Source organism: Neolamprologus multifasciatus, chromosome 7 (genome assembly GCF_963576455.1).
Source record: "Neolamprologus multifasciatus chromosome 7, fNeoMul1.2, whole genome shotgun sequence".
Lineage (NCBI taxonomy): Eukaryota > Metazoa > Chordata > Actinopteri > Cichliformes > Cichlidae > Neolamprologus > Neolamprologus multifasciatus.
Genome location: NC_140445.1, coordinates 22,158,484 through 22,184,157, shown reverse-complemented (window position 1 = coordinate 22,184,157; position 25,674 = coordinate 22,158,484). Strand labels below are relative to the sequence as shown.

The following is a 25,674-nucleotide window of genomic DNA, read 5'->3' as shown; positions in this document are numbered from 1 at the left end:
TTAGACATTTTAACACCCAACAGGATTTGTAAGGACACTGGCTATACAACACACATACCTGTCACCAAAGTATATTATAGGGCCAAAAATGAATAAGTGGGACATGGCTAAACTCAAACACTACTACTGCATATTAAAATTAATAGTTAACAAAACGTGGTCTTATGACAAAAATCGAACATCACAAAACACAAAGACCTGAATTTGAGAACTAGCTCAATGCAATTTGCAAAGACAAACCTTATCCTTAGATTTGTACTGGAGCCATCACATATTTATAATGTGAATTCCCTATAGTCTTTATGAAATGTCTAATGCTCAAGTCAAAGCAATACAGGGATAAGAGTTCCAAAGGTAACTTTTCAACCATGAATTTACAGGTCTTCTCTGTTAAAGGCTAGCAATTAAAGGTTAGATTTCCTAGTTGGTATATTATGCATTTACATTAAGCACATATCTTCCTTAATTTGAGTTATACAACTGCTGATGAGAATTTGCTTTTAGGAACTTTTCCCCTCAGTATAAGAAAGCCTCACTGAAAGACAAATATTCAGTTCCAAAAGAAAAGGTTCCAGGGTTGTGTATCTTCAGAGTTCTTGAATTGGTAATAAGATACATGCTCAAGCACAGAAAAGGTGCTTTTCACATATCATGTTCCCTTTAAGTACGGTCTTTAGAGACAAAAAAAAATTATATATATATATATATATATATATATATATATATATATAAATAATAGCCAATCTGATGGTGAATACTCAAGTTTATTTCAACAAGAACACGTGCTTTTTGCAAACATGACATATATGTCAAACATCTGTGTATATATTTTTGTAACTTGATTAATCGTTTAGCGGCTGTTCCTTTTTTTTAGAGTTATGCCGCGGTTCCTGACGAAGTCTCTCACATTTTGAACAGAGCGACTGTCTAATACAGGACGTTCAGCATTTTTACACTGTTTGATTTCTGTCACAGTGGCTAGTTTCCCATTTGCAATGTGCCCACGGAAATGTCTCATGACTGCTGCAATCTCTTTGGGAGACCATGGACATTTTTGTCTCCTTCGAGGATTTTCCCCTTCTGCGCCATTTCCAGGGAATGCTACAAGGGGGAGAGAAAATAAGATCAGCTTACTTTTGATTTGTTAATTATTAAGTTATTATAAAGTTACTCTTCAAGAACAATATGGATGTAAACATCAAATCCATTTCATGGTACACATATCAAAAAGAAGTCCAGGCATTAACCACAGCATTTTTTAACTTGGTTTAAATAGCTGTGGGGCTTTAGATTTACACGGGGGTTTGGCTTTTTGCCATGTTAGATAAATACAGTGTCTTAAAAGCTATATTCTGATTAGAAGATCTAGCTCGTTCTTTCCCGCAAAAACATTAACTCAAAGAAAACTATTAAAGATAGAACTTCTATGTGAATGCCACGGGACACCCAATTACAAAGTGACATTAGTTCCCATCCAGTTTCATCATGTCCTCCTTTATTGTCCTCTACTTCCAATCATGCAGAATCCAGGTTCAACCCATTACTTCAGCTTTGTCCTCTGATCTTTTCACTTAGTTTGTCAAGCAAATTATTCCTCATTTCCACCACTCTTATTCTCATGTGATTTTGTACTGTAACAGTAGCCCAGTTCAGACCTGGCATTATGACAAGTTCTGGGTGATCAGATACAACCAGCATTAATGAAAACTCTAAAGATATCCAGGATACTTTGAGGACTCATTCAAGATCCAGTGATGTAAGGCACACATTTGTTTCCATTCCTCTGAAAGTCAAAACAATCTGTTCCGAAGACAATGTAGGACAGTCTACTCTGATGTCATACTCAGCAAAACAAGATGACTCACATGAAACCTCTTTCTCATTTGATAAAAACCGTGAAACATGGGAGATTAAAAAACATTTGAGTCAGAAATAACTCGTGCAAAAAAATATTAGTTTAAAGATGTACACATTTACAGAATCACCAACACTGACAATAAACTCTCATATTGTCTCTTAAAATAAAAATAAAAAGATTTCAATCAAAAGGTGATCTAACATGCCAATGTAGTTTTCATATATGGTTTAAAAAGCAAGATAAGCAGTTTCCCATCTTTGTTTTCGAATAGTTATGAACATTTGAACTGTTAATCAGGCTTTTGAAGATGATTAATGGTAAGTATTAATATGCAATATTAGTATTTAAGCTGAGTTTACTGGAGCTTTAAGTGAGCCAACTTTCAAGTCGATGTGTACTGTAAACCTATGCAGACAGATCAGTATTTAAGGCTTTACTCTCACCATCCACTGGAGCACAACTTGGGCGTCATCAAGATATTACAAAATAGAGCAAAGACACAGCGGCCAGGGAAGCACAAGAACATGACATCAAGAAGGCCCCGAGTAAATGAGGTTATCCCAGCTGGACTTTTGTCAAACCTGGGAAGGCACCTAAAGAACGCTCCAGCCAATCCAGGAGCGAAGAAGGACAAGAACAGCTGATACGGATTTTCTTAAAAGATAACGTCTCTGTGGCTTTCAAATCCCAAAACTGAAATAAGAACCAAAATAAGAAAAGTATTCTAATGTTGAACCTGAGAAGAAAATTCCTCATGCCAACTTTAAGGTCATACTGGATATTAGTCATGAACTATGCAATGTTTGTAAAATTCTGGCATGTCATATTGACCAAACTTTCATATCAGATCTTTTCAAACACTGTTACAGAGATAACCATTTGCTAGTCTGTTGTTCAAAGAATCTGTTCAAAGGTGTCTTGATATTTTAAAATATTTTATTCTTGTGGTACCTCGTGATGTGCCTTCTCCAGCCGAGTCCACATCTGTAAATAGAAAAGTAAAACAAAAATATCACAAACAACATGAGTGGCTTGGTAATCATGGAAGAGCCATCAATATGCAGGGTGGTGGATAGTTATACCGTTTGAGGTGTTTGGAGGTTCCTCTACAGGTGGCATAGTACTCCTCCCTATAGTACAAGGAGTATTTTAGCTCAATATAGCAGTCACATTTTCTGTTCCTGTTTAGACTTTCCTTTAACACGAAAATAATTTTCACTAACAAGGAGAGAGGCACCCATAAATACAAGTAATCCTCAGGTCCATAGCTCAGTCCTAAAATGACTGAAGAAGTTTAAAGTTACATTGACCATTTCTTCAGCTGGCATATCAGTGAATTGTCATGATATATCTGCAGTACCAGTTAAAACTTTGGACACACCTGTTTATTCATTCTGAATTTGAATAAGCATTGTGTCTTTTCAAAGTAATCTTAACTGCATTTCCCAAAACTAGAAAGCATTTTACTAGAAATAAAACATAAAAGCCATCTACAAAGATGAAAGACATCAAAAATCCCGTCAAACACTGTTACAGAGATAACCATTTGCTAGTCTGTTGTTCAAAGATGTCTTGATATTTTAAAATATTTTATTCTTGTGGTACCTTGTGATGTGCCTTCTCCAGCCGAGTCCACATCTATAAATAGATAAGTAAAACAAAAATATCACAAACAACACGAGTGGCTTGGTAATTATGGAAGAGCCATCAATATGTAGGGTGATGGATAGTTATACCGTTTGAGGTGTTTGGAGGTTCCTCTACAGGTGGCATAGTACTCCTCCCTGTAGTACAATGAGTATTTTAGCTTAATATAGCAGTCACATTTTCTGTTCCTGTTTAGACTTTCCTTTAACACGACAATGATTTTCACTAACAAGGAGAGAGGCACCCATAAATACAAGTAATCCTCAGGTCCATAGCTCAGTCCTAAAATGACTGAGGAAGTTTAAAGTTACATTGACCATTTGTTCAGCTGGCATATCAGTGAATTGTCATGATATATCTGCAGTACCAGTTAAAACTTTGGACACACCTATTTTACTAGAAATAAAACATAAAAGCCATCCACACAGATGAAAGACATCAAAAAGCTTGTCAAACACTGTTACAGAGATAACCATTTGCTAGTCTGTTGTTCAAAGATGTCTTGATATTTTAAAATATTTTATTCTTGTGGTACCTTGTGATGTGCCTTCTCCAGCCGAGTCCACATCTGTAAATAGAAAAGTAAAACAAAAATATCACAAACAATATGAGTGGCTTGGTAATCATGGAAGAGCCATCAATATGTAGGGTGATGGATAGTTATACCGTTTGAGGTGTTTGAAGGTTCCTCTACAGGTGGCATAGTACTCCTCCCTATAGTACAAGGAGTATTTTAGCTCAATATAGCAGTCACATTTTCTGTTCCTGTTTAGACTTTCCTTTAACAAGACAATGATTTTCACTAACAAGGAGAGAGGCATCCATAAATACAAGTAATCCTCAGGTCCATAGCTCAGTCCTAAAATGACTGAGGTCGCCAGTCTCCCACAGGACTAACACAGAGAAAAACAACTATATGCAATCACATTCACATCAATGGGCAATTTAGAGTGACCAATTAACCTAACCCCAGTTTCTTTGGACTGTGCGAGGAAGCTGAAGTATGCCGAGAGAACCCACGCAAACATGGAGAAAACAACTCCATGTTTGCGGACCCTGGACCGATGAACTCAGGACCGTCTTGCTGTGAGGCAACAGTGCTAACCACTATGCTAACGTCCCGCCTTATCGACTGGGCAGCCAAGTCCAATAAGTGCACTTGCTGGGGTTAGGATAAGCGGAAGAGATGTTCTCGGCATACCTTGTAAAAATGTAAACACAATACTCCAACAGTCCAGTTATAAGACAATCATCATCAGTGAGCACACTGTAGGAAGTGGGTAATACTGTCAGAGGTCCCTGGAGGTACCTCAACAAATTGCCTAGTTCCCTTTTCTGTAGTTGAATAGTGTAGCTCAATATTAATGCTCTGTTGCGTTGTGGTTGATTCATTTACACACATCTCTGGCTAGATATCTGTAGCATCACAACACAAAACTATCAATGTAAGTACTATTACATTTTTTGTACTGATCTGGTTAGACCTTTCTTTAGTGACATTATTTGACAGACATCAATCTTTATGACTATGTCAAGAATAGCTTAAGCAGTGTATTAACCTCAGCCCAAAACAAATTAAGACATTTTCAATACTTAAGACTTACAGTGCACATATAATCCTTACTACTACCTTTTAAATAACTGTGTATACCTGAAACATCTCACAATATTGCATTCAACTGAATACTACATAAATATGAGTTGTTTGTTGGTGCATTTACCCATTTTTGTTTGTGCTGGTGGGTATTCTTTGTCAGCCTCGCCGTCTTCACTCTCACCAGAGTCTGTCAAGTCTAGGTTATCTGACAAAAAAATATGTTAAGCAGCATCTTGATGCATTCTCAATCATCCAGGTAAGTAAATCTCCAAGAGTTGATTCTGTTCATCTGGACATAGCGTTTTGTGGGAAAAACGTTTCGTCACTCATCCAAGTGACTTCTTCAGTCTCAGCTTACTGCAGGTTTCCCCAATCTTATAAACAGTACATTTGCATAATGACTGAAACCAGCCCACTGAAGGAACAATGGGCTGGGAGGTCAGTTCCTTAATCTTAATTATGCAAATTCTCATGACCATTGATCAACAACCACTGACCAAAACCCACTGATCAAAGACCACTGATCAATAGCCATGAGTACCATACACAGAGAGTTGGGGAATGGCTGCAATCACAGCACTGTAAGATGGCCTTAGGCCCCCTCCTTGATTATGAATCGAGGCATTCTGAATGCATCAAGACGTTTTAACCCACTTTGGCAAGGACGGCCTGAAGCTTGTACGTCAGTATGAGCAAACAGCACGTAAGATGGTGGATTACAGGAACCACCTGAGATTCAGCCTCAGATGCAGACAAAACCGGATTACTCCTAAAAGTCTGCAAATGAGCTCTTCGTTAAAGGCTTCCGGGCAACAAAAATCCTCCAGAAGGCACAGCATCAGTTGCTTAATGAACGGGTGAGGCAAACAAATTTTACCATGGACATGCTAAAATCTCAAGAGGAGCGGATCCAACAGAGACTGACAATGCTTCTAGATGAGAATACTCTTAAAAAGGTGTTTGACTTTACTGAGAAGGCTCGTCTAGCACAGCACAAGAAGTCTAAGACCAGGCAACAAAGGAAGTTTGACTTACTTGTTGTACGTCGGAAACCACGGCAAAATACGGAGAGTGTCCTCAGTGACCAGAAGAGACAAGGATGCGACACAGAGGATGTGGACAAGTGGGTGAAGAATTTGTCTGACAGACAGCTCACCGAAACAGAGAAAAACATCCTTGTTCAAGGGCTGAATTTTGCTGTCACACCGGGACAAATCCCGCTAGTGGAGCTGATCACAGCCACAGAAACAGCAATTCGTAACAACAATATTGCAGAAATGGAAGCATAGCAACTACAGACAAAAGTTTTGGCCTGTCTCAGCAATGCAAAGCCCCCAGCATCCAAAATCACCATGGAGAGGAAGGTGCTCCACCTGGAGACTCTGTTGTCCTGCTGGGAGACTTCAATGCTCACGTGGGTAACGACAGCAAGACTTGGAGGGGCGTGATTGGGAGGAACGGCCTCCCTGATCTGAACCCGAGCGGTGTTTTGTTATTGGACTTCTGTGCAAATCACAGTTTGGCCATAACAAACACCTTGTTCGAACATAAGAGTGTCCACAAGTGCACGTGGCACCAGGACGCTCTAGGCCGCAGATCAATGATTGATTTTGTAATCGTATCACCAGACCTGCGAACATATGTTCTGGACACTCAGGTAAAGAGAGGGGCTGAGCTGTCAACTGATCACCACCTGGTGGTGAGTTGGATCAGGTGGCAGGAGAGGACGCTGGACAGAACCGGTGCACCTAAACGCTAGGGGTGCAACGATACTCGTATCGATATTGAACCGTTTGATACAGTGCTTTCGGTTCGGTACGCATATGTATCGAACAATACAACATTTTTAATTTATTTTATCAACTTCCCTTCTGACGATGCTGTCTGTGTTGAGCGCTCAGTGGATCTGCGCTCGACAGTGCAGCCTAGGCGGAGTAGTCGAACGCAGATTCACTGAGCGCAGGGCAAGCTAGCGAGACAGAAGCTAAGCTCGTTGCAACATGGCAAATTGAACCTCCCCCACCCTCATTCAGATCTGGCGTTTGGAACTATTTTGGTTTTCATGTGAAGTATGACCCTGAAGGTAAGCGCGTCATGGATTAAAGTAAAACAGTATGTTGGATGTGCCAGCAATGCTCAATTACATGGGTGGGAACTAGTGTGTTAGCGCAGTTAGCTCGTTGTGTTGGCCGTCCAGCCCCACGCACAAGGCAATCTGCAGTAGCTCGTTAACGGAGGTGTTGTGTCGTTAACCTCATTTCAGATTAACGCTGACAGCACTAGTGGGAACACAACGAATATGACTGCACATTTACTCCGACATCATCCTAGTGCAAAGACAAGTGGAAGCAGACAAAAACAACAAGCACGCATGCTACAAACTTTACCCAAGTCATTTAGACAGCCGTTAGCACATGATTCTCCTTATGGGGACCTGATATATTTAATATGGTGCTGAGAATATAGCCCAGAAGAAGCGTATAGTATAGCTTTTATTTTGGAAAGAGCCATTTCTCTGTAATAAACTCTCTTTTCCAAAGATGAGTGATTCCTCAATCAGATACAGGGCTCGCAAAATATATGTCAATGCTTTTGCATTCTTTCGGAAATGTAGCTGGGTAATTATGTCATTGGCATCGGTGAGCCACTGTCAATATGTGACATATTGAAATTGCGTTTGAATTTGCGCTTGTTTTTTGCTTTCACTTTGCAATCGTGCGAACTGCGTATAGAGAGCGACAGCACTGATTGGTGAGTGATGATAATTTGCGCACCAATTCCTCTGACATCTTATCAATCGTTAGCTTACTATGCAAACATGACAAGTGAAATCTCCCGCAGCAAGCTTAAACATGTGAGAGGTTGATCGCGCAGAGAATCGCTGAGCGTTATGTGAGTGCATGTGTAAAAGCAGCAGGATATATATTTTAGTTCTGCTGAGCCAAATAAGACAGGTCAGCGTGAAGAAGTGACAGCCAAACAAAGCTTACCACAAAACGGAAAAGTTATGACAAATCAGACTATAAGGCAAAAAGAAAGTGCAGCTTTATGGTTTCATGGACAAAAGAATTTCTGTGGCTGCAATATGACGAGCTAAATAACCAGGGCTGCACATAAGTGGTCCGCAGGTGCGCATTCGCTGTCAAAATAAAAAACGCGCACAAGATAAGAAGTTGCAACGCGTGTTTGCGTACATAGGATTTTCTGGAGGAGGACAGACATTTGTTTAGAACTCTTAAAGATGTTGAAGAAGCAAAATCCTTTAAGCAATTACTTTGGTGTTCCTTCACCTCCAAAGAAATGGAGTCTGAACCACAAAAGAAGCGCGTATTCTCAGAAAAGTGGTTGCAGGAGGTGAGCTGGCTTCAAACAAATGATGAACGCACAGAGATGCGGTGCAGAATGTGCCGTGAAAATTTAATAAATGACAAATTAATAAAAAGGCATGAACATTTTTTTTGTATCGAAAAAATATCGAACCGTGACACCAAAGTATCGAACTGAACCGAACCGTGAATTTTGTGTATCGTTGCACCCCTACTAAACGCGTAGTGAGGGTGTGCTGGGAATGTCTAGCAGAGGCCCCAGTCCGCAAGATCTTCAACGCACACCTCCGGCAGAGCTTCAACAGCATTCCGAGGGAGACTGGGGACATTGAGTCCGAATGGACCATGATCAGCGTCTCCATTGCCGAAGCTGCTGCATTGAGCTGCGGCCGCAAGGTGGTTGGTGCCTGCCGTGGTGGTAATCACCTAACCAAATGGTGCACACCAGAGGTGAAAGGAGCCACCAGGCTGAAGAAGGAGTCCTATCAGGCTTGGTTAGCCTGTGGGACTCCGGAGGCAGTCGACAGGTATCGACAGGCCAAGCGGAATGCGGCTCGGGCAGTGGCTGAAGCAAAAACTCGGGTGTGGGAGGAGTTCGGGGAGGCCATGGAAAAAGACTTTCGGACTGCCTCGAAGAGATTCTGGCAAATCGTCAGGCGTCTCAGGAGGGGAATGCGGTGCTCTACCTGCGCTGTGTATAGTGCTGGCAGAGCGCTGCTGACGTCGACTGAGAAAATTGTCAGGCGGTGGAAGGAATACTTCGAGGACATCCTTAATCCCACTGACACGTCTTCCGAGGAGGAAGCAGAGTCTGGGGATGAGGGGAATGACCTACCAATTTCCGGCGGCGAGGTCACTGAGGCAGTTAAACAACTCCTTGGTGGCAAAGCCCCTGGTGTTGATGTGGTCCGCCCCGAGTTCCTGAAGGCTCTGGACGTTGTAGGGCTGTCCTGGTTGACACGCCTCTACAATGTTGCGTGGAGATCAGGGGCAGTACCCCTGGACTGGCAGACCGGGGTGGTGGTCCCCATCTTTAAGAAGGGAGACCGGAGGGTGTGTTCCAACTACAGGGGGCTCACACTCCTCAGCCTCCCTAGGAAAGTCTATGCCAGGGTGCTGGAAAGGAGAGTTCGTCTGCTAGTCGAACCTCGGACACAGGAGGAACAATGCGGTTTTCGTCCTGGTCGCAGAACACTGGACCAGCTCTTTATCCTCTCAAGGATACTTGAGGGTGCATGGGAGTTTGCCCAACCAGTCTACATGTGTTTTGTGGACTTGGAGAAGGCATTCGACCGTGTCCCTCAGGGTGTCCTGTGGGAGGTGTTGCGGGAGTATGGTGTATCAGGCCGATTATTACGGGCCATTCGATCCCTATACAACCGTTGCCAGAGCTTGGTTCGCGTTGCCGGCAGTAAGTCGGACTCGTTCCCGGTGGGTGATGGGCTCCGCCAGGGCTGCCCTTTGTCACCGGTTTTGTTCATAATTCTTATGGACAGGATTTCTAGGCGCAGCCAAGAAGTGGAGGGCTTTCACTTTGGTGGCCTCAGAATCTCAAGTCTGCTTTTTGCGGATGATGTGGTTCTGTTGGCTTCATCGGGTGAGGGCCTCCAGCTCGCAATGGAACGGTTCGCAGCCGAGGGTGAAGCAGCGGGAATGAGGATCAGCACCTCCAAATCTGAGGCCATGGTTCTCAGCCGGAAAAGGGTGGAGTGCCCACTCCGGGTCGGGGATGAGTTCCTGCCCCAAGTGGAGGAGTTCAAGTATCTCGGGGTCTTGTTCACGAGTGATGGGAGAAGGGAGCCGGAGATTGACAGACGGATTGGGGCTGCGGCTGCAGTGATGCGGACGCTTCACCGGTCCGTCGTGGTGAAGAGGGTGACCGAAAGAACGAGATTGCGGACACAAGCAGCAGAAATGAGCTTCCTCCGAAGGGTGGCTGGCCTCTCCCTCAGATATAGGGTGAGAAGTTCGGCCATCCGGGAGGGGCTCAGAGTAGAGCCGCTGCTGCTCCACATTGAAAGGAGCCAGCTGAGGTGGTACGGGCATCTGACAAGGATGCCTCCTGGGCGCCTCCTGGGCGCCTCCTGGGCGAGGTGTTCCGGGCATGTCCCACCGGGAGGAGGCCCCGGGGCAGGCCAGGACACGCTGGAGAGATTATATCTCTCGGCTGGCCTGGGGACGCCTTGGTGTTCCCCCGGATAAGCTGGAGGAGGTGGCTGGGGAGAGGGAGGTCTGGGCCTCTGCTTAGGCTGCTGCCCCTGCGACCCGGCCTCGGATAAAGCGGATGAAGATGGATGGATGGACGGGTGAGAGATGTCATTACGGAGGCAGATGAAACCATGGTCTTGTACGACGTTACATCTTTCTTCACTTGCATCCCAGTCACGGAAGCATTGAAGGTAGTCCGTAAGAGATTATGACACCAACCTCAGCAACAGGACCACTCTCAGCATCGACCAAGTGTGTTTGCTTTTGGAACTGTGTCTTCATTCCACCTACTTCACATACAAGGGTCAGTTCTACAGGCAGAAACATGGGTGTGCCATGGGCTCCCCAGTTTCACCCATCGTGGCCAATTTGTACATGGAAGAAGTGGAAAAGAGGGCTTTGCTATCCTACCCTGGAACACCACCAATCCATTGGTTCAGGTATGTGGATGACACCTGGGTGAAAATCAAATCTCAGGACGTACCACAATTCACGGATCACATTAACTCTGTGGACCGACACATGAAATTCACCAGGGAGGCTATGAAAAGTGGCAGGTTAGCTTTCTTAGACTGAGATTTCCATCAGTAATGGGGGACATCTAAAAGCTGACGTGTACCGTAAACCTACACATACGGATCAGTATTTAAGGTTTGACTCTCATCATCCACTGGAGCACAAACTGGGTGTCATTAGGAGCGAACACCATCCCCACTGACACAGCGGCCAAGGAGGCAGAAGAACATCACATCAGGAAGGCCCTGAGTAAATGTGGTTATCCCAGCTGGACTTTTGTCAAAGCTGGGACGGCTCCTAAAGAAAGCTCCAGCCGATCCAGGAGAGACGGACAACTGCTGCCCAAACGAAAACCTGTAGTGATCCCATATGTGTCAGGAGTATCGGAGCAGTTGAGACGCATTTTATCTAAACACTGGGTCTCTGTGGCTTTCAAACCCCAAAACACTGTGCCAAAAACTAGTCCACCCCAAGGATCGGGTCCCCCGACACAAACAGAGTAAAATAGTGTACGCTGTTAAGTGCCAGGAGGATTGCCAGGATTTATACATCGGGGAAACCAAACAACCTCTGGCGAAGCGCATGGCACAACACAGAAGAGCTCTCTGTGAATGGTATTCATGGCCATTGATCAGTGGTCTTTGATCAGTGGGTTTTGGTCAGTGGTTGCTGATCAATGGTCGTGAGAATTTGCATAATTAAGATTAAGGACTGACCTCCAAGCCCATTGTTCCTTCAGTGGGCTGGTTTCAGTCATTATGCAAATGTACTGTTTATAAGATTGAAACCTGCAGTCAGCTGAGACTGAAGAAGTCACTTGGATGAGTGACGAAACATTTCTCCCACAAAACACTATGTCCAGATGAACAGAATCAACTTCAGCTATGTCCAGATGAACAGAATCAACTTTTTGGAGATGTTAAACAGCAGGTACAAACATTCCTTGTTTCTCTTAACAGCTTTAATGTAAAAGTAAGGTTATTAAATATATTGTGTTAAGAACACTCAAAAGCTTAAAAACTAGACACCTTAAAATACTATCTACTTAGAAATACCTTCAATTTCAATCTCTTCCAATGTTTTGCCTTGGAGATTTCCAAGGGTCCCTTTCTCCATGGCAAGTAGTAGTTTTGATATTTTTGCCAGCTGGGTTGTAGCCTCTGGAAGTCTGTAAAATTCTCTGTGGACACGGATATCATGGCCTAGAAAGTCAGCAACTTGGTCAAGCTCGTGATTTTTTAGGTTCAAGACGTGTGACAAAGTTGCAACATGCTTGCGTAGCTGTGTTGACCTAAGGAGTTCAGGACTTTGTGCACCACAGTCATTTGCATAAATCCTGAGACAGTCCTGTCCTCTGTAAGGAGTCAAACAGTTGGGTCTTGCAAAGAGGAAGGGGTTTTCTTCCGGGACTCCACACTCTAGTCTTCTGCTTATGAGCTGCGTTAGGGCTTCAACCATGTCTGGTGATAACAGTACAGCAACCTGCTCATCAACTTCAAAGGAGGACGATGCCATGGGCACAGCAGCTTGAGAACGGTCAGGGTGCTCTGAAACCTTGTGCAAGCAAACACAAAAGTACATTAACATCCATTCAACACAGATATGTTGAGACTATACAATACAGTTATGAAGGTACACTGGTTATTGACATAAATGAGGTAAATGTAATGAAGTAATATTGAGTGAAAATTAATTCTCCAGTGTGAACCAACATGACTCTCGGCAGTATCCACACACAGTCCTCATAATAATGTACCTGAAAGCTTCATACACTGCAGGGTCTCTGTTACACACAGACTTGAGAGCCCATCTTTCAATAGACTTACGCATCCAAAACACACACAGTCCTCATAATGTAGGTATCTTACATTAACCAACACTATAGGACTTGTGTCTAACACCCTCACTATCAACATCCAAACAACTCGGCTGTGTTCTTGTTGCAATAATAACACCACCAGAAAATTAGTCACCTGCTCATCAACTTCAAAGGAGGACGATGCCATGGGCACAGCAGCTTGAGAACGGTCAGGGTGCTCCGAAACCTTGTGCAAGCAAACACAAAAGTACATTAACATTCATTCAACACAGATACGTTGAGACTATACAATACAATTATGAAGGTACACTGGTTATTGACATAAATGAGGTAAATGTAATGAATTAATATTGAGTGAAAATTAATTCTCCAGTGTGAACCAACATGACACTCGGCAGTATCCACACACAGTCCTCATAATGTAGGTATCTTACATTAACCAACACTATAGGACTTGTGTCTAACACCCTCACTATCAACATCCAAACAACTCGGCTGTGTTCTTGTTGCAATAATAACACCACCAGAAAATTAGTCACCTGCTCATCAACTTCAAAGGAGGACGATGCCATGGGCACAGCAGCTTGAGAACGGTCAGGGTGCTCTGAAACCTTGTGCAAGCAAACACAAAAGTACATTAACATCCATTCAACACAGATACGTTGAGACTATACAATACAATTATGAAGGTACACTGGTTATTGACATAAATGAGGTATATGTAATGAAGTAATATTGAGTGAAAATTAATTCTCCAGTGTGAACCAACATGACTCTCGGCAGTATCCACACACAGTCCTCATAATAATGTACCTGAAAGCTTCATACACTGCAGGGTCTCTGTTACACACAGACTTGAGAGCCCATCTTTCAATAGACTTATGCATCCAAAACACACACAGTCCTCATAATGTAGGTATCTTACATTAACCAACACTATAGGACTTGTGTCTAACACCCTCACTATCAACATCCACACAACTCGGCTGTGTTCTTGTTGCAATAATAACAACACCAGAAAATTAGTCACCTGCTCATCAACTTCAAAGGAGGACGATGCCATGGGCACAGCAGCTTGAGAACGGTCAGGGTGCTCTGAAACCTTGTGCAAGCAAACACAAAAGTACATTAACATCCATTCAACACAGATACGTTGAGACTATACAATACAATTATGAAGGTACACTGGTTATTGACATAAATGAGGTAAATGTAATGAATTAATATTGAGTGAAAATTAATTCTCCAGTGTGAACCAACATGACACTCGGCAGTATCCACACACAGTCCTCATAATGTAGGTATCTTACATTAACCAACACTATAGGACTTGTGTCTAACACCCTCACTATCAACATCCACAAAACTCGGCTGTGTTCTTGTTGCAATAATAACAACACCAGAAAATTAGTCACCTGCTCATCAACTTCAAAGGAGGACGATGCCATGGGCACAGCAGCTTGAGGACGGCCAGGGTGCTCTGAAACCTTGTGCAAGCAAACACAAAAGTACATTAACATCCATTCAACACAGATACGTTGAGACTATACAGTACAGTTATGAAGGTACACTGGTTATTGACATAAATGAGGTAAATGTAATGAATTAATATTGAGTGAAAATTAATTCTCCAGTGTGAACCAACATGACTCTCGGCAGTATCCACACACAGTCCTCATAATGTAGGTATCTTACATTAACCAACACTATAGGACTTGTGTCTAACACCCTCACTATCAACATCCAAACAACTCGGCTGTGTTCTTGTTGCAATAATAACACCACCAGAAAATTAGTCACCTGCTCATCAACTTCAAAGGAGGACGATGCCATGGGCACAGCAGCTTGAGAACGGTCAGGGTGCTCTGAAACCTTGTGCAAGCAAACACAAAAGTACATTAACATCCATTCAACACAGATACGTTGAGACTATACAATACAATTATGAAGGTACACTGGTTATTGACATAAATGAGGTAAATGTAATGAAGTAATATTGAGTGAAAATTAATTCTCCAGTGTGAACCAACATGACTCTCGGCAGTATCCACACACAGTCCTCATAATAATGTACCTGAAAGCTTCATACACTGCAGGGTCTCTGTTACACACAGACTTGAGAGCCCATCTTTCAATAGACTTACGCATCCAAAACACACACAGTCCTCATAATGTAGGTATCTTACATTAACCAACACTATAGGACTTGTGTCTAACACCCTCACTATCAACATCCAAACAACTCGGCTGTGTTCTTGTTGCAATAATAACAACACCAGAAAATTAGTCACCTGCTCATCAACTTCAAAGGAGGACGATGCCATGGGCACAGCAGCTTGAGAACGGTCAGGGTGCTCTGAAACCTTGTGCAAGCAAACACAAAAGTACATTAACATCCATTCAACACAGATACGTTGAGACTATACAATACAGTTATGAAGGTACACTGGTTATTGACATAAATGAGGTAAATGTAATGAAGTAATATTGAGTGAAAATTAATTCTCCAGTGTGAACCAACATGACTCTCGGCAGTATCCACACACAGTCCTCATAATAATGTACCTGAAAGCTTCATACACTGCAGGGTCTCTGTTACACACAGACTTGAGAGCCCATCTTTCAATAGACTTACGCATCCAAAACACACACAGTCCTCATAATGTAGGTATCTTACATTAACCAACACTATAGGACTTGTGTCTAACACCCTCACTATCAACATCCAAACAACTCGGCTGTGTTCTTGTTGCAATAATAACAACACCAGAAAATTAGTCACCTGCTCATCAACTTCAAAGGAGGACGATGCCATGGGCACAGCAGCTTGAGGACGGCCAGGGTGCTCTGAAACCTTGTGCAAGCAAACACAAAAGTACATTAACATCCATTCAACACAGATACGTTGAGACTATACAGTACAGTTATGAAGGTACACTGGTTATTGACATAAATGAGGTAAATGTAATGAATTAATATTGAGTGAAAATTAATTCTCCAGTGTGAACCAACATGACACTCGGCAGTATCCACACACAGTCCTCATAATGTAGGTATCTTACATTAACCAACACTATAGGACTTGTGTCTAACACCCTCACTATCAACATCCAAACAACTCGGCTGTGTTCTTGTTGCAATAATAACACCACCAGAAAATTAGTCACCTGCTCATCAACTTCAAAGGAGGACGATGCCATGGGCACAGCAGCTTGAGAACGGTCAGGGTGCTCTGAAACCTTGTGCAAGCAAACACAAAAGTACATTAACATCCATTCAACACAGATACGTTGAGACTATACAATACAATTATGAAGGTACACTGGTTATTGACATAAATGAGGTATATGTAATGAAGTAATATTGAGTGAAAATTAATTCTCCAGTGTGAACCAACATGACTCTCGGCAGTATCCACACACAGTCCTCATAATAATGTACCTGAAAGCTTCATACACTGCAGGGTCTCTGTTACACACAGACTTGAGAGCCCATCTTTCAATAGATTTATGCATCCAAAACACACACAGTCCTCATAATGTAGGTATCTTACATTAACCAACACTATAGGACTTGTGTCTAACACCCTCACTATCAACATCCACACAACTCGGCTGTGTTCTTGTTGCAATAATAACAACACCAGAAAATTAGTCACCTGCTCATCAACTTCAAAGGAGGACGATGCCATGGGCACAGCAGCTTGAGAACGGTCAGGGTGCTCCGAAACCTTGTGCAAGCAAACACAAAAGTACATTAACATCCATTCAACACAGATACGTTGAGACTATACAATACAATTATGAAGGTACACTGGTTATTGACATAAATGAGGTAAATGTAATAAATTAATATTGAGTGAAAATTAATTCTCCAGTGTGAACCAACATGACACTCGGCAGTATCCACACACAGTCCTCATAATGTAGGTATCTTACATTAACCAACACTATAGGACTTGTGTCTAACACCCTCACTATCAACATCCACAAAACTCGGCTGTGTTCTTGTTGCAATAATAACAACACCAGAAAATTAGTCACCTGCTCATCAACTTCAAAGGAGGACGATGCCATGGGCACAGCAGCTTGAGGACGGCCAGGGTGCTCTGAAACCTTGTGCAAGCAAACACAAAAGTACATTAACATCCATTCAACACAGATACGTTGAGACTATACAGTACAGTTATGAAGGTACACTGGTTATTGACATAAATGAGGTAAATGTAATGAATTAATATTGAGTGAAAATTAATTCTCCAGTGTGAACCAACATGACACTCGGCAGTATCCACACACAGTCCTCATAATGTAGGTATCTTACATTAACCAACACTATAGGACTTGTGTCTAACACCCTCACTATCAACATCCAAACAACTCGGCTGTGTTCTTGTTGCAATAATAACACCACCAGAAAATTAGTCACCTGCTCATCAACTTCAAAGGAGGACGATGCCATGGGCACAGCAGCTTGAGAACGGTCAGGGTGCTCTGAAACCTTGTGCAAGCAAACACAAAAGTACATTAACATCCATTCAACACAGATACGTTGAGACTATACAATACAATTATGAAGGTACACTGGTTATTGACATAAATGAGGTAAATGTAATGAAGTAATATTGAGTGAAAATTAATTCTCCAGTGTGAACCAACATGACTCTCGGCAGTATCCACACACAGTCCTCATAATAATGTACCTGAAAGCTTCATACACTGCAGGGTCTCTGTTACACACAGACTTGAGAGCCCATCTTTCAATAGACTTACGCATCCAAAACACACACAGTCCTCATAATGTAGGTATCTTACATTAACCAACACTATAGGACTTGTGTCTAACACCCTCACTATCAACATCCAAACAACTCGGCTGTGTTCTTGTTGCAATAATAACAACACCAGAAAATTAGTCACCTGCTCATCAACTTCAAAGGAGGACGATGCCATGGGCACAGCAGCTTGAGAACGGTCAGGGTGCTCTGAAACCTTGTGCAAGCAAACACAAAAGTACATTAACATCCATTCAACACAGATACGTTGAGACTATACAATACAGTTATGAAGGTACACTGGTTATTGACATAAATGAGGTAAATGTAATGAAGTAATATTGAGTGAAAATTAATTCTCCAGTGTGAACCAACATGACTCTCGGCAGTATCCACACACAGTCCTCATAATAATGTACCTGAAAGCTTCATACACTGCAGGGTCTCTGTTACACACAGACTTGAGAGCCCATCTTTCAATAGACTTATGCATCCAAAACACACACAGTCCTCATAATGTAGGTATCTTACATTAACCAACACTATAGGACTTGTGTCTAACACCCTCACTATCAACATCCACACAACTCGGCTGTGTTCTTGTTGCAATAATAACAACACCAGAAAATTAGTCACCTGCTCATCAACTTCAAAGGAGGACGATGCCATGGGCACAGCAGCTTGAGAACGGTCAGGGTGCTCCGAAACCTTGTGCAAGCAAACACAAAAGTACATTAACATCCATTCAACACAGATACGTTGAGACTATACAATACAATTATGAAGGTACACTGGTTATTGACATAAATGAGGTAAATGTAATAAATTAATATTGAGTGAAAATTAATTCTCCAGTGTGAACCAACATGACACTCGGCAGTATCCACACACAGTCCTCATAATGTAGGTATCTTACATTAACCAACACTATAGGACTTGTGTCTAACACCCTCACTATCAACATCCACAAAACTCGGCTGTGTTCTTGTTGCAATAATAACAACACCAGAAAATTAGTCACCTGCTCATCAACTTCAAAGGAGGACGATGCCATGGGCACAGCAGCTTGAGGACGGCCAGGGTGCTCTGAAACCTTGTGCAAGCAAACACAAAAGTACATTAACATCCATTCAACACAGATACGTTGAGACTATACAGTACAGTTATGAAGGTACACTGGTTATTGACATAAATGAGGTAAATGTAATGAATTAATATTGAGTGAAAATTAATTCTCCAGTGTGAACCAACATGACACTCGGCAGTATCCACACACAGTCCTCATAATGTAGGTATCTTACATTAACCAACACTATAGGACTTGTGTCTAACACCCTCACTATCAACATCCAAACAACTCGGCTGTGTTCTTGTTGCAATAATAACACCACCAGAAAATTAGTCACCTGCTCATCAACTTCAAAGGAGGACGATGCCATGGGCACAGCAGCTTGAGAACGGTCAGGGTGCTCTGAAACCTTGTGCAAGCAAACACAAAAGTACATTAACATCCATTCAACACAGATACGTTGAGACTATACAATACAATTATGAAGGTACACTGGTTATTGACATAAATGAGGTAAATGTAATGAAGTAATATTGAGTGAAAATTAATTCTCCAGTGTGAACCAACATGACTCTCGGCAGTATCCACACACAGTCCTCATAATAATGTACCTGAAAGCTTCATACACTGCAGGGTCTCTGTTACACACAGACTTGAGAGCCCATCTTTCAATAGACTTACGCATCCAAAACACACACAGTCCTCATAATGTAGGTATCTTACATTAACCAACACTATAGGACTTGTGTCTAACACCCTCACTATCAACATCCAAACAACTCGGCTGTGTTCTTGTTGCAATAATAACAACACCAGAAAATTAGTCACCTGCTCATCAACTTCAAAGGAGGACGATGCCATGGGCACAGCAGCTTGAGAACGGTCAGGGTGCTCTGAAACCTTGTGCAAGCAAACACAAAAGTACATTAACATCCATTCAACACAGATACGTTGAGACTATACAGTACAGTTATGAAGGTACACTGGTTATTGACATAAATGAGGTAAATGTAATGAATTAATATTGAGTGAAAATTAATTCTCCAGTGTGAACCAACATGACACTCGGCAGTATCCACACACAGTCCTCATAATGTAGGTATCTTACATTAACCAACACTATAGGACTTGTGTCTAATACCCTCACTATCAACATCCAAACAACTCGGCTGTGTTCTTGTTGCAATAATAACACCACCAGAAAATTAGTCACCTGCTCATCAACTTCAAAGGAGGACGATGCCATGGGCACAGCAGCTTGAGAACGGTCAGGGTGCTCTGAAACCTTGTGCAAGCAAACACAAAAGTACATTAACATCCATTCAACACAGATACGTTGAGACTATACAATACAATTATGAAGGTACACTGGTTATTGACATAAATGAGGTAAATGTAATGAAGTAATATTGAGTGAAAATTAATTCTCCAGTGTGAACCAACATGACTCTCGGCAGTATCCACACACAGTCCTCATAATAATGTACCTGAAAGCTTCATACACTGCAGGGTCTCTGTTACACACAGACTTGAGAGCCCATCTTTCAATAGACTTATGCATCCAAAACACACACAGTCCTCATAATGTAGGTATCTTACATTAACCAACACTATAGGACTTGTGTCTAACACCCTCACTATCAACATCCACACAACTCGGCTGTGTTCTTGTTGCAATAATAACAACACCAGAAAATTAGTCACCTGCTCATCAACTTCAAAGGAGGACGATGCCATGGGCACAGCAGCTTGAGGACGGCCAGGGTGCTCTGAAACCTTGTGCAAGCAAACACAAAAGTACATTAACATCCATTCAACACAGATACGTTGAGACTATACAATACAGTTATGAAGGTACACTGGTTATTGACATAAATGAGGTAAATGTAATGAATTAATATTGAGTGAAAATTAATTCTCCAGTGTGAACCAACATGACACTCGGCAGTATCCACACACAGTCCTCATAATGTAGGTATCTTACATTAACCAACACTATAGGACTTGTGTCTAACACCCTCACTATCAACATCCAAACAACTCGGCTGTGTTCTTGTTGCAATAATAACAACACCAGAAAATTAGTCACCTGCTCATCAACTTCAAAGGAGGACGATGCCATGGGCACAGCAGCTTGAGAACGGTCAGGGTGCTCCGAAACCTTGTGCAAGCAAACACAAAAGTACATTAACATCCATTCAACACAGATAAGTTGAGACTATACAATACTACACTACACTACGGTAAATGTAAATATAATATGTACCTTTACTCTCCATGGCCAGTCAGAGTCACCGTAGTTGTATGTTATTGCTTCCCCCGGCTTGATGTCTTTTATGGCAAATAAACAGAGATGAGGCTTTCCATTTACTGTGATTGTCCTCATTTTGCTGTTTGGGCTCACGTGATCGTCATTCACCAGTCTGCCCAAGGAGCCATCCTCTCTGGCTGCATCAATGCTGAGATAACAAAAAATGTAACACACAAAATTACACAAGGTTTATAAAAAGGCTGAACAATTTGATTACATTTTTAATTATATGGATTTGTAACAAGCTAGCAGTTTGTCTTAATGTGGTCGACACAACTTTTGCAAAAAGTAGGCTGAAAAATGAATTATTTTAATTTACATACCACAATTGTTGTCCATTGTACCTGAATTCAAAAGAAAAACCTTTAAGGCGTCATGGTACAATCTTGTTCTGTTTTCATATTCCTTCTTGGTTACAACGTCTCCGCGATATTCCAGAAGGAAGTCTCCTTTGTTATAGTTGCACCTACTAAACACTCCTCGACCTTACAAAGAAAATAGAAAATGTCAACATGGGTCTACTACAATGGTTAAACTTATGACTGTGCCAAAAATCCTCAACAAGTATCCTAGTACCTCACCTTTTACTGAATTTATGAATTTCACTTCAAATCCATCTTTGTCCTGCCCCAAAGATGAAAATTTTACTGCTTCATCTTTTGGTTTAATTTTTGCTCTCGGGGGCCTCATTGCAATACACTGTCTCAGAAAAAGAAAAAAAAATAGTACAATTTATTTAATATTTCAGGAAAATAGTTGATAATGAAAACTGATCTTTCACAGGAGGTGTCTTTAACCCTCTGGAGTCAATGGTATAATCGGCTGTTTTTGACTACTTTTGATTTAATTGTTTTATCGGCTCATGTTCATTTGTCCACCACAATAGGAAATGAGATTGTTGGGTTTTTCTCTGTATCTATGAAGCGCCTTGAGGCGACTTTTGTTGTGATTTGGCGCTATATAAATAAAATTGAATTGAGAGGCAATAATGTATCTATGTTTTGTTTTTTAAGAAAATACCGTTTTTATATTTTCCTGCACTAAACTTGACGACAGTTTTCAGGAAAAAGCGTAAATTGTGTATCATAACTCTGGTTTTACTTGGCCTATCAACACATTTTTAAAAACTGTTATATACGCATGTTGCTGATACACCGTAAATTGGTCATATAATCTGCACTCCAGAGAGTTAAATGTTAGCTACCTCGGTTATCTGAAATGTCTCATTAATAGCGTGTCACCTATATTTCAGCGTTGCTTAAAATCTGGAGACAGTGGGATGGATGAATAAATAATAACATCTCAGTAATTTCAAATGTTACAGTTTAACTAAAAAGGTGTGTGTTAGACTAGGTATTTAACCTTGACTAATTAAATACACAACTGCGTGTCATCAAAAAAGCTAGCTTTAGCATGAGAATTACATTGAAATACAAAACTCAATCAAGGAATATACACCAAAGAAAAATCTCAACAAAACTAAATCTGACCAGTTGCTGGGCTACAAAGCTGGCAAAATTCGAAAGTTTAAAGTTTAAAGTTACCTGTTGGCTTCTCCACACCAGCGTCGGTGTCGGTACTCCTCAACTCGAAGTCACGAAGTGAGGGGGAGGGGTGAAAAACAGCTCATTGGCTAAAAAGTGGTCAGGTGATGAGAGTTCTGACTTTTTTATGGAATTTCAGTGAAACATTTACAGTGACGAAGGACTGAGTTTTATTGCATTTGTTTGTTTATAGGAAATTCCTCTTTTAAAAAGTATTTAGTTATTTATTTGAGGCAAAGGTACACTACAAGGGAATACATGTTTCATCACACACCACCAGCCGAGGTCCACCACTGAAGCAATGGTTTTACACTTGCATCTGCATATGTTAAACAAATCTGAGATTCAACCAACAACATAGTGTGACATATTTTAGATCCTTATGTTAAACCAGCATGTATCAAGATGTGGCTTTCTTCTGAAAAATGTATTTAATTATTATATTTTTGTTCTGATCTTTTGTTTGAAGATACAGAAGGTGCATCCTGAAACCAATGAATTTATCACTAGCAATTATGGACAGTTTGAGAAACCAAACATTGTTTTGTTTAGCAGTACAGAATAAATGAGATCATATGATATGACTAAAAAAATCTGAAACTAATAAATCCTATGGAAATTATACAGTGTAAAATTGGCTCTGTTTACAATATAGAACAAGCAGAACAAAACCTTAAAGAAACATGCCATTTTCCTGCATTAGTTATTAGTTATAACAACAAACTTGACAGATTAAATGCAAAACATGTATGTTAGGTTGAATAGATATGATAATTTGATAGTAGTTATTGAGTGAGTAGTTGTTTGGCTGTGTGTTATAGACAGGGGTGCACATAACTGGTACGCAGGTACGAATGCGTGACAAAAATTAGGAATGCGTAGTGACACTTTGCGTACTTGACTGTCTCATTTAATCTTACATGTGTTGCTTGTCACCAGCTAAATGTCCAAAAAAACAACAGACATTAAGCAGCTTCTTTGGTGTGCCACCACTAGCTAAGAAACACCAACCAGAGCCAGAGAAAAGACTTTTTTCAGAAAAGTGGCTCCAAGATGTGCCGTGGCTTGAAGCTAACAATCACATCCACATCTAGCAGACAAATCAGGTGTGTTTTTTAAAGGCTCAAAGAATTTTAACCATCCTTTATTTGACAAACATGAAAAAAAGTAAGGTGTCACGGTTCTGGGTCATTTTGACCCAGCATTTTGAGTTCTTGTGTTTTGGTTTAATTTTGGATTGTATTCTGATTCTTGTGCTTTGTTGATTATTAGTAGAATTCTATGTTTTTGTTTATTCTTGTTAAGGGATTAGTTCTTAGGTTTTGTGTCTCATGTTTAGTGTAGATTTGTTCTGGTGCCCTCCTGTAGGTTTAGTTTAGTGTCTAGTCTGCATCTTTGTGTAGTTGTTTCTTGTTTCCTGTTTTATTGTGAAGGTCCGTGTCTTATGTGAGTGTATTCAGTTTAGCTTCCCTTGTCTCGTCTCGTCAATTACTTCCAGTTGTGTTCCCCACCTGTGTGTATTTAAGTCGTGTCTTCTCGTGTGCTGGTCGCTGGTCTGTCTGTGTTTCAACCGTGTTCACCCTGCTGTCCAACTTCAGGTTCAACTGCTCACCTTCCTTCATGTTCGTGTTCATGTTTGCTGTTCAGTAGTTTAGTTTGTCCCAGTATAGATTAGTTTTGTTTCCGTTTTGCCATTTCCACCTTGTGCTTTATTTTTTCAATAAATCTCCTTCGCATCTACGAGTACCTGCGCTTGGATCCTCATTTAATTCCTCCACATGTCTCATCCCGTTCGCTGTGACATTACTGACCAGCCACATTATGGATCCATCGGCATTTGCCCCACCCAAGGAACTTCAGGAGGTCATAATCGACTCTGCTTCCAGGTTGGTCAACCTATGGCTAGAGCATGAGGGAGAGTGAGCTGCTCTGCGCTGTGGAAGCCAGGCTACAGCAGCTCATTTCCGGCCACCCCTGGCTATTGGACTAACTGCACCCGCTCATTCAGGATTTCATTCTCCACAAACTTCATCTTCACCCTCCCCCACTCAGTCTGCAGCCCCGCCTGCAGCTCAAGTCTGCAGCCCCGCTGCCTGCAGCTCGGTCTGCAGCCCTGCTGCCTTTAGCTCAGTTGCCAACTCCACCACCATTATCATCTCAACCATTACTTCAGTCGCCCTCAGTTCAGTCTGCTGCCCAGCTGCCCTGAGTTCAGTCTGCCATTCAGTCTCCTGTGTTGCCGCTAGCTCAGCCAGTAGCACGGCTGGGGGTTCTGGAGAGCCCCGCCAGTGTCACGTCTCGTCAGCTGGGGGTTCAGGAGAGCCTAGTCAGCGTCACGCCTCGTCAGCTGCACGGTCCGAGGAGCCCGTCCGGCATCACGTCTCGTTAGCTGGGGGTCCCGGAGGACCCAGCCAGCATATCCTCGTGTCCGCTGACGGCTCTAGGGAGTCCGTTCAGCCACCACCTGCAACTTACACACCATCGCCTGCAGCGTCACCACCTGCAGCTGCCACGCTGCCGTCTGGTTCCGTGGCTGCCACGCTGCCGTCTGGTCCCTCCTCGTCTGGTCCCTCCTCGTCTGGTGCTGCGATTGCTACACTGCCGTTGGCCTCCGGACCTGCTCTGTTGCCGCCACTGCCTTCCTCCTGACTTGTTTCGCCTGCGTTGCCGCCGACGCTGCTGTCCACACGGCCGCCCCCCTGAACTGTTCTGGATTTGGCTCATGTGCTGTCGACCCCCCTGAACTTTTTTGTGGACTCATGTTTGATCTGGTTTAGCTTTGTTTTGAATCGTTTTCATGTGTTTCTGGACTTATGCTCCTTGTCTTTTTTTTTTTTTTTTTTTGTTTCTGTCCCTTGTCTCGTCTCGTCAATTACTTCTAGCTATGTTCCCCACCTGTGTGTAATCTCCCGATGTTCTTCTGTGTATATTTAAGTCGTGTCTTCTCGTGTGCTGGTCGCTGGTCTGTCTGCGTTTCAACCATGTTCACCCTGCTGTGTAAGGCC

The 25,674-nt window shown here is 42.1% G+C and overlaps 2 protein-coding genes and 1 long non-coding RNA gene across 11 annotated transcripts in view; 1 reads left to right on the top strand and 2 right to left on the bottom strand.

Annotated features, from left to right (window-relative positions):
- The window catches only part of pappaa (pregnancy-associated plasma protein A, pappalysin 1a), a 129,166-nt gene that overhangs the window by 3,009 nt on the left and 100,483 nt on the right, over window positions 1-25,674 (top strand). The gene's annotated exons all lie outside the window — the stretch shown is intronic.
- Window positions 746-13,177, bottom strand: LOC146514211 (uncharacterized). Of its 8 annotated transcripts, XM_085168615.1 has the most exons (9): window positions 12,208-13,177; window positions 5,227-5,307; window positions 4,172-4,219; window positions 4,041-4,073; window positions 3,595-3,642; window positions 3,464-3,496; window positions 2,941-2,988; window positions 2,810-2,842; window positions 746-1,101 (listed from the first exon to the last, which is right to left on the bottom strand). In XM_085168615.1, exons 1-9 carry the CDS (start codon window positions 12,737-12,739, stop codon window positions 851-853), a joined length of 1,107 nt encoding a protein of 368 aa, XP_085024741.1. In that variant the 5' UTR covers window positions 12,740-13,177; the 3' UTR covers window positions 746-850. The 8 variants fall into 8 exon arrangements, with proteins under 8 accessions (XP_085024741.1, XP_085024742.1, XP_085024744.1 ...); XM_085168616.1 differs by lacking the exon at window positions 2,941-2,988; XM_085168618.1 differs by lacking the exon at window positions 4,172-4,219.
- LOC146514210 (uncharacterized) lies at window positions 20,138-21,310 on the bottom strand. The gene is made up of 3 exons (XR_014875378.1): window positions 21,081-21,310; window positions 20,904-20,975; window positions 20,138-20,590 (listed from the first exon to the last, which is right to left on the bottom strand). It is a non-coding gene; the product is annotated as an uncharacterized LOC146514210 (long non-coding RNA).

Coding starts and splice junctions, on each gene's coding strand:
- LOC146514211 (XM_085168615.1), bottom strand. CDS start 12,739: ATGTTAATGTACTTTTGTGTTTGCTTGCACAAGGTTTCAGAGCACCCT. Junction 5,308..12,207: donor GGAAGAGATTGAAATTGAAG/GTATTTCTAAGT, acceptor TTTTTTTGTCAG/ATAACCTAGACTTGACAGAC. Junction 4,074..4,171: donor ACCTTCAAACACCTCAAACG/GTATAACTATCC, acceptor TTCTATTTACAG/ATGTGGACTCGGCTGGAGAA.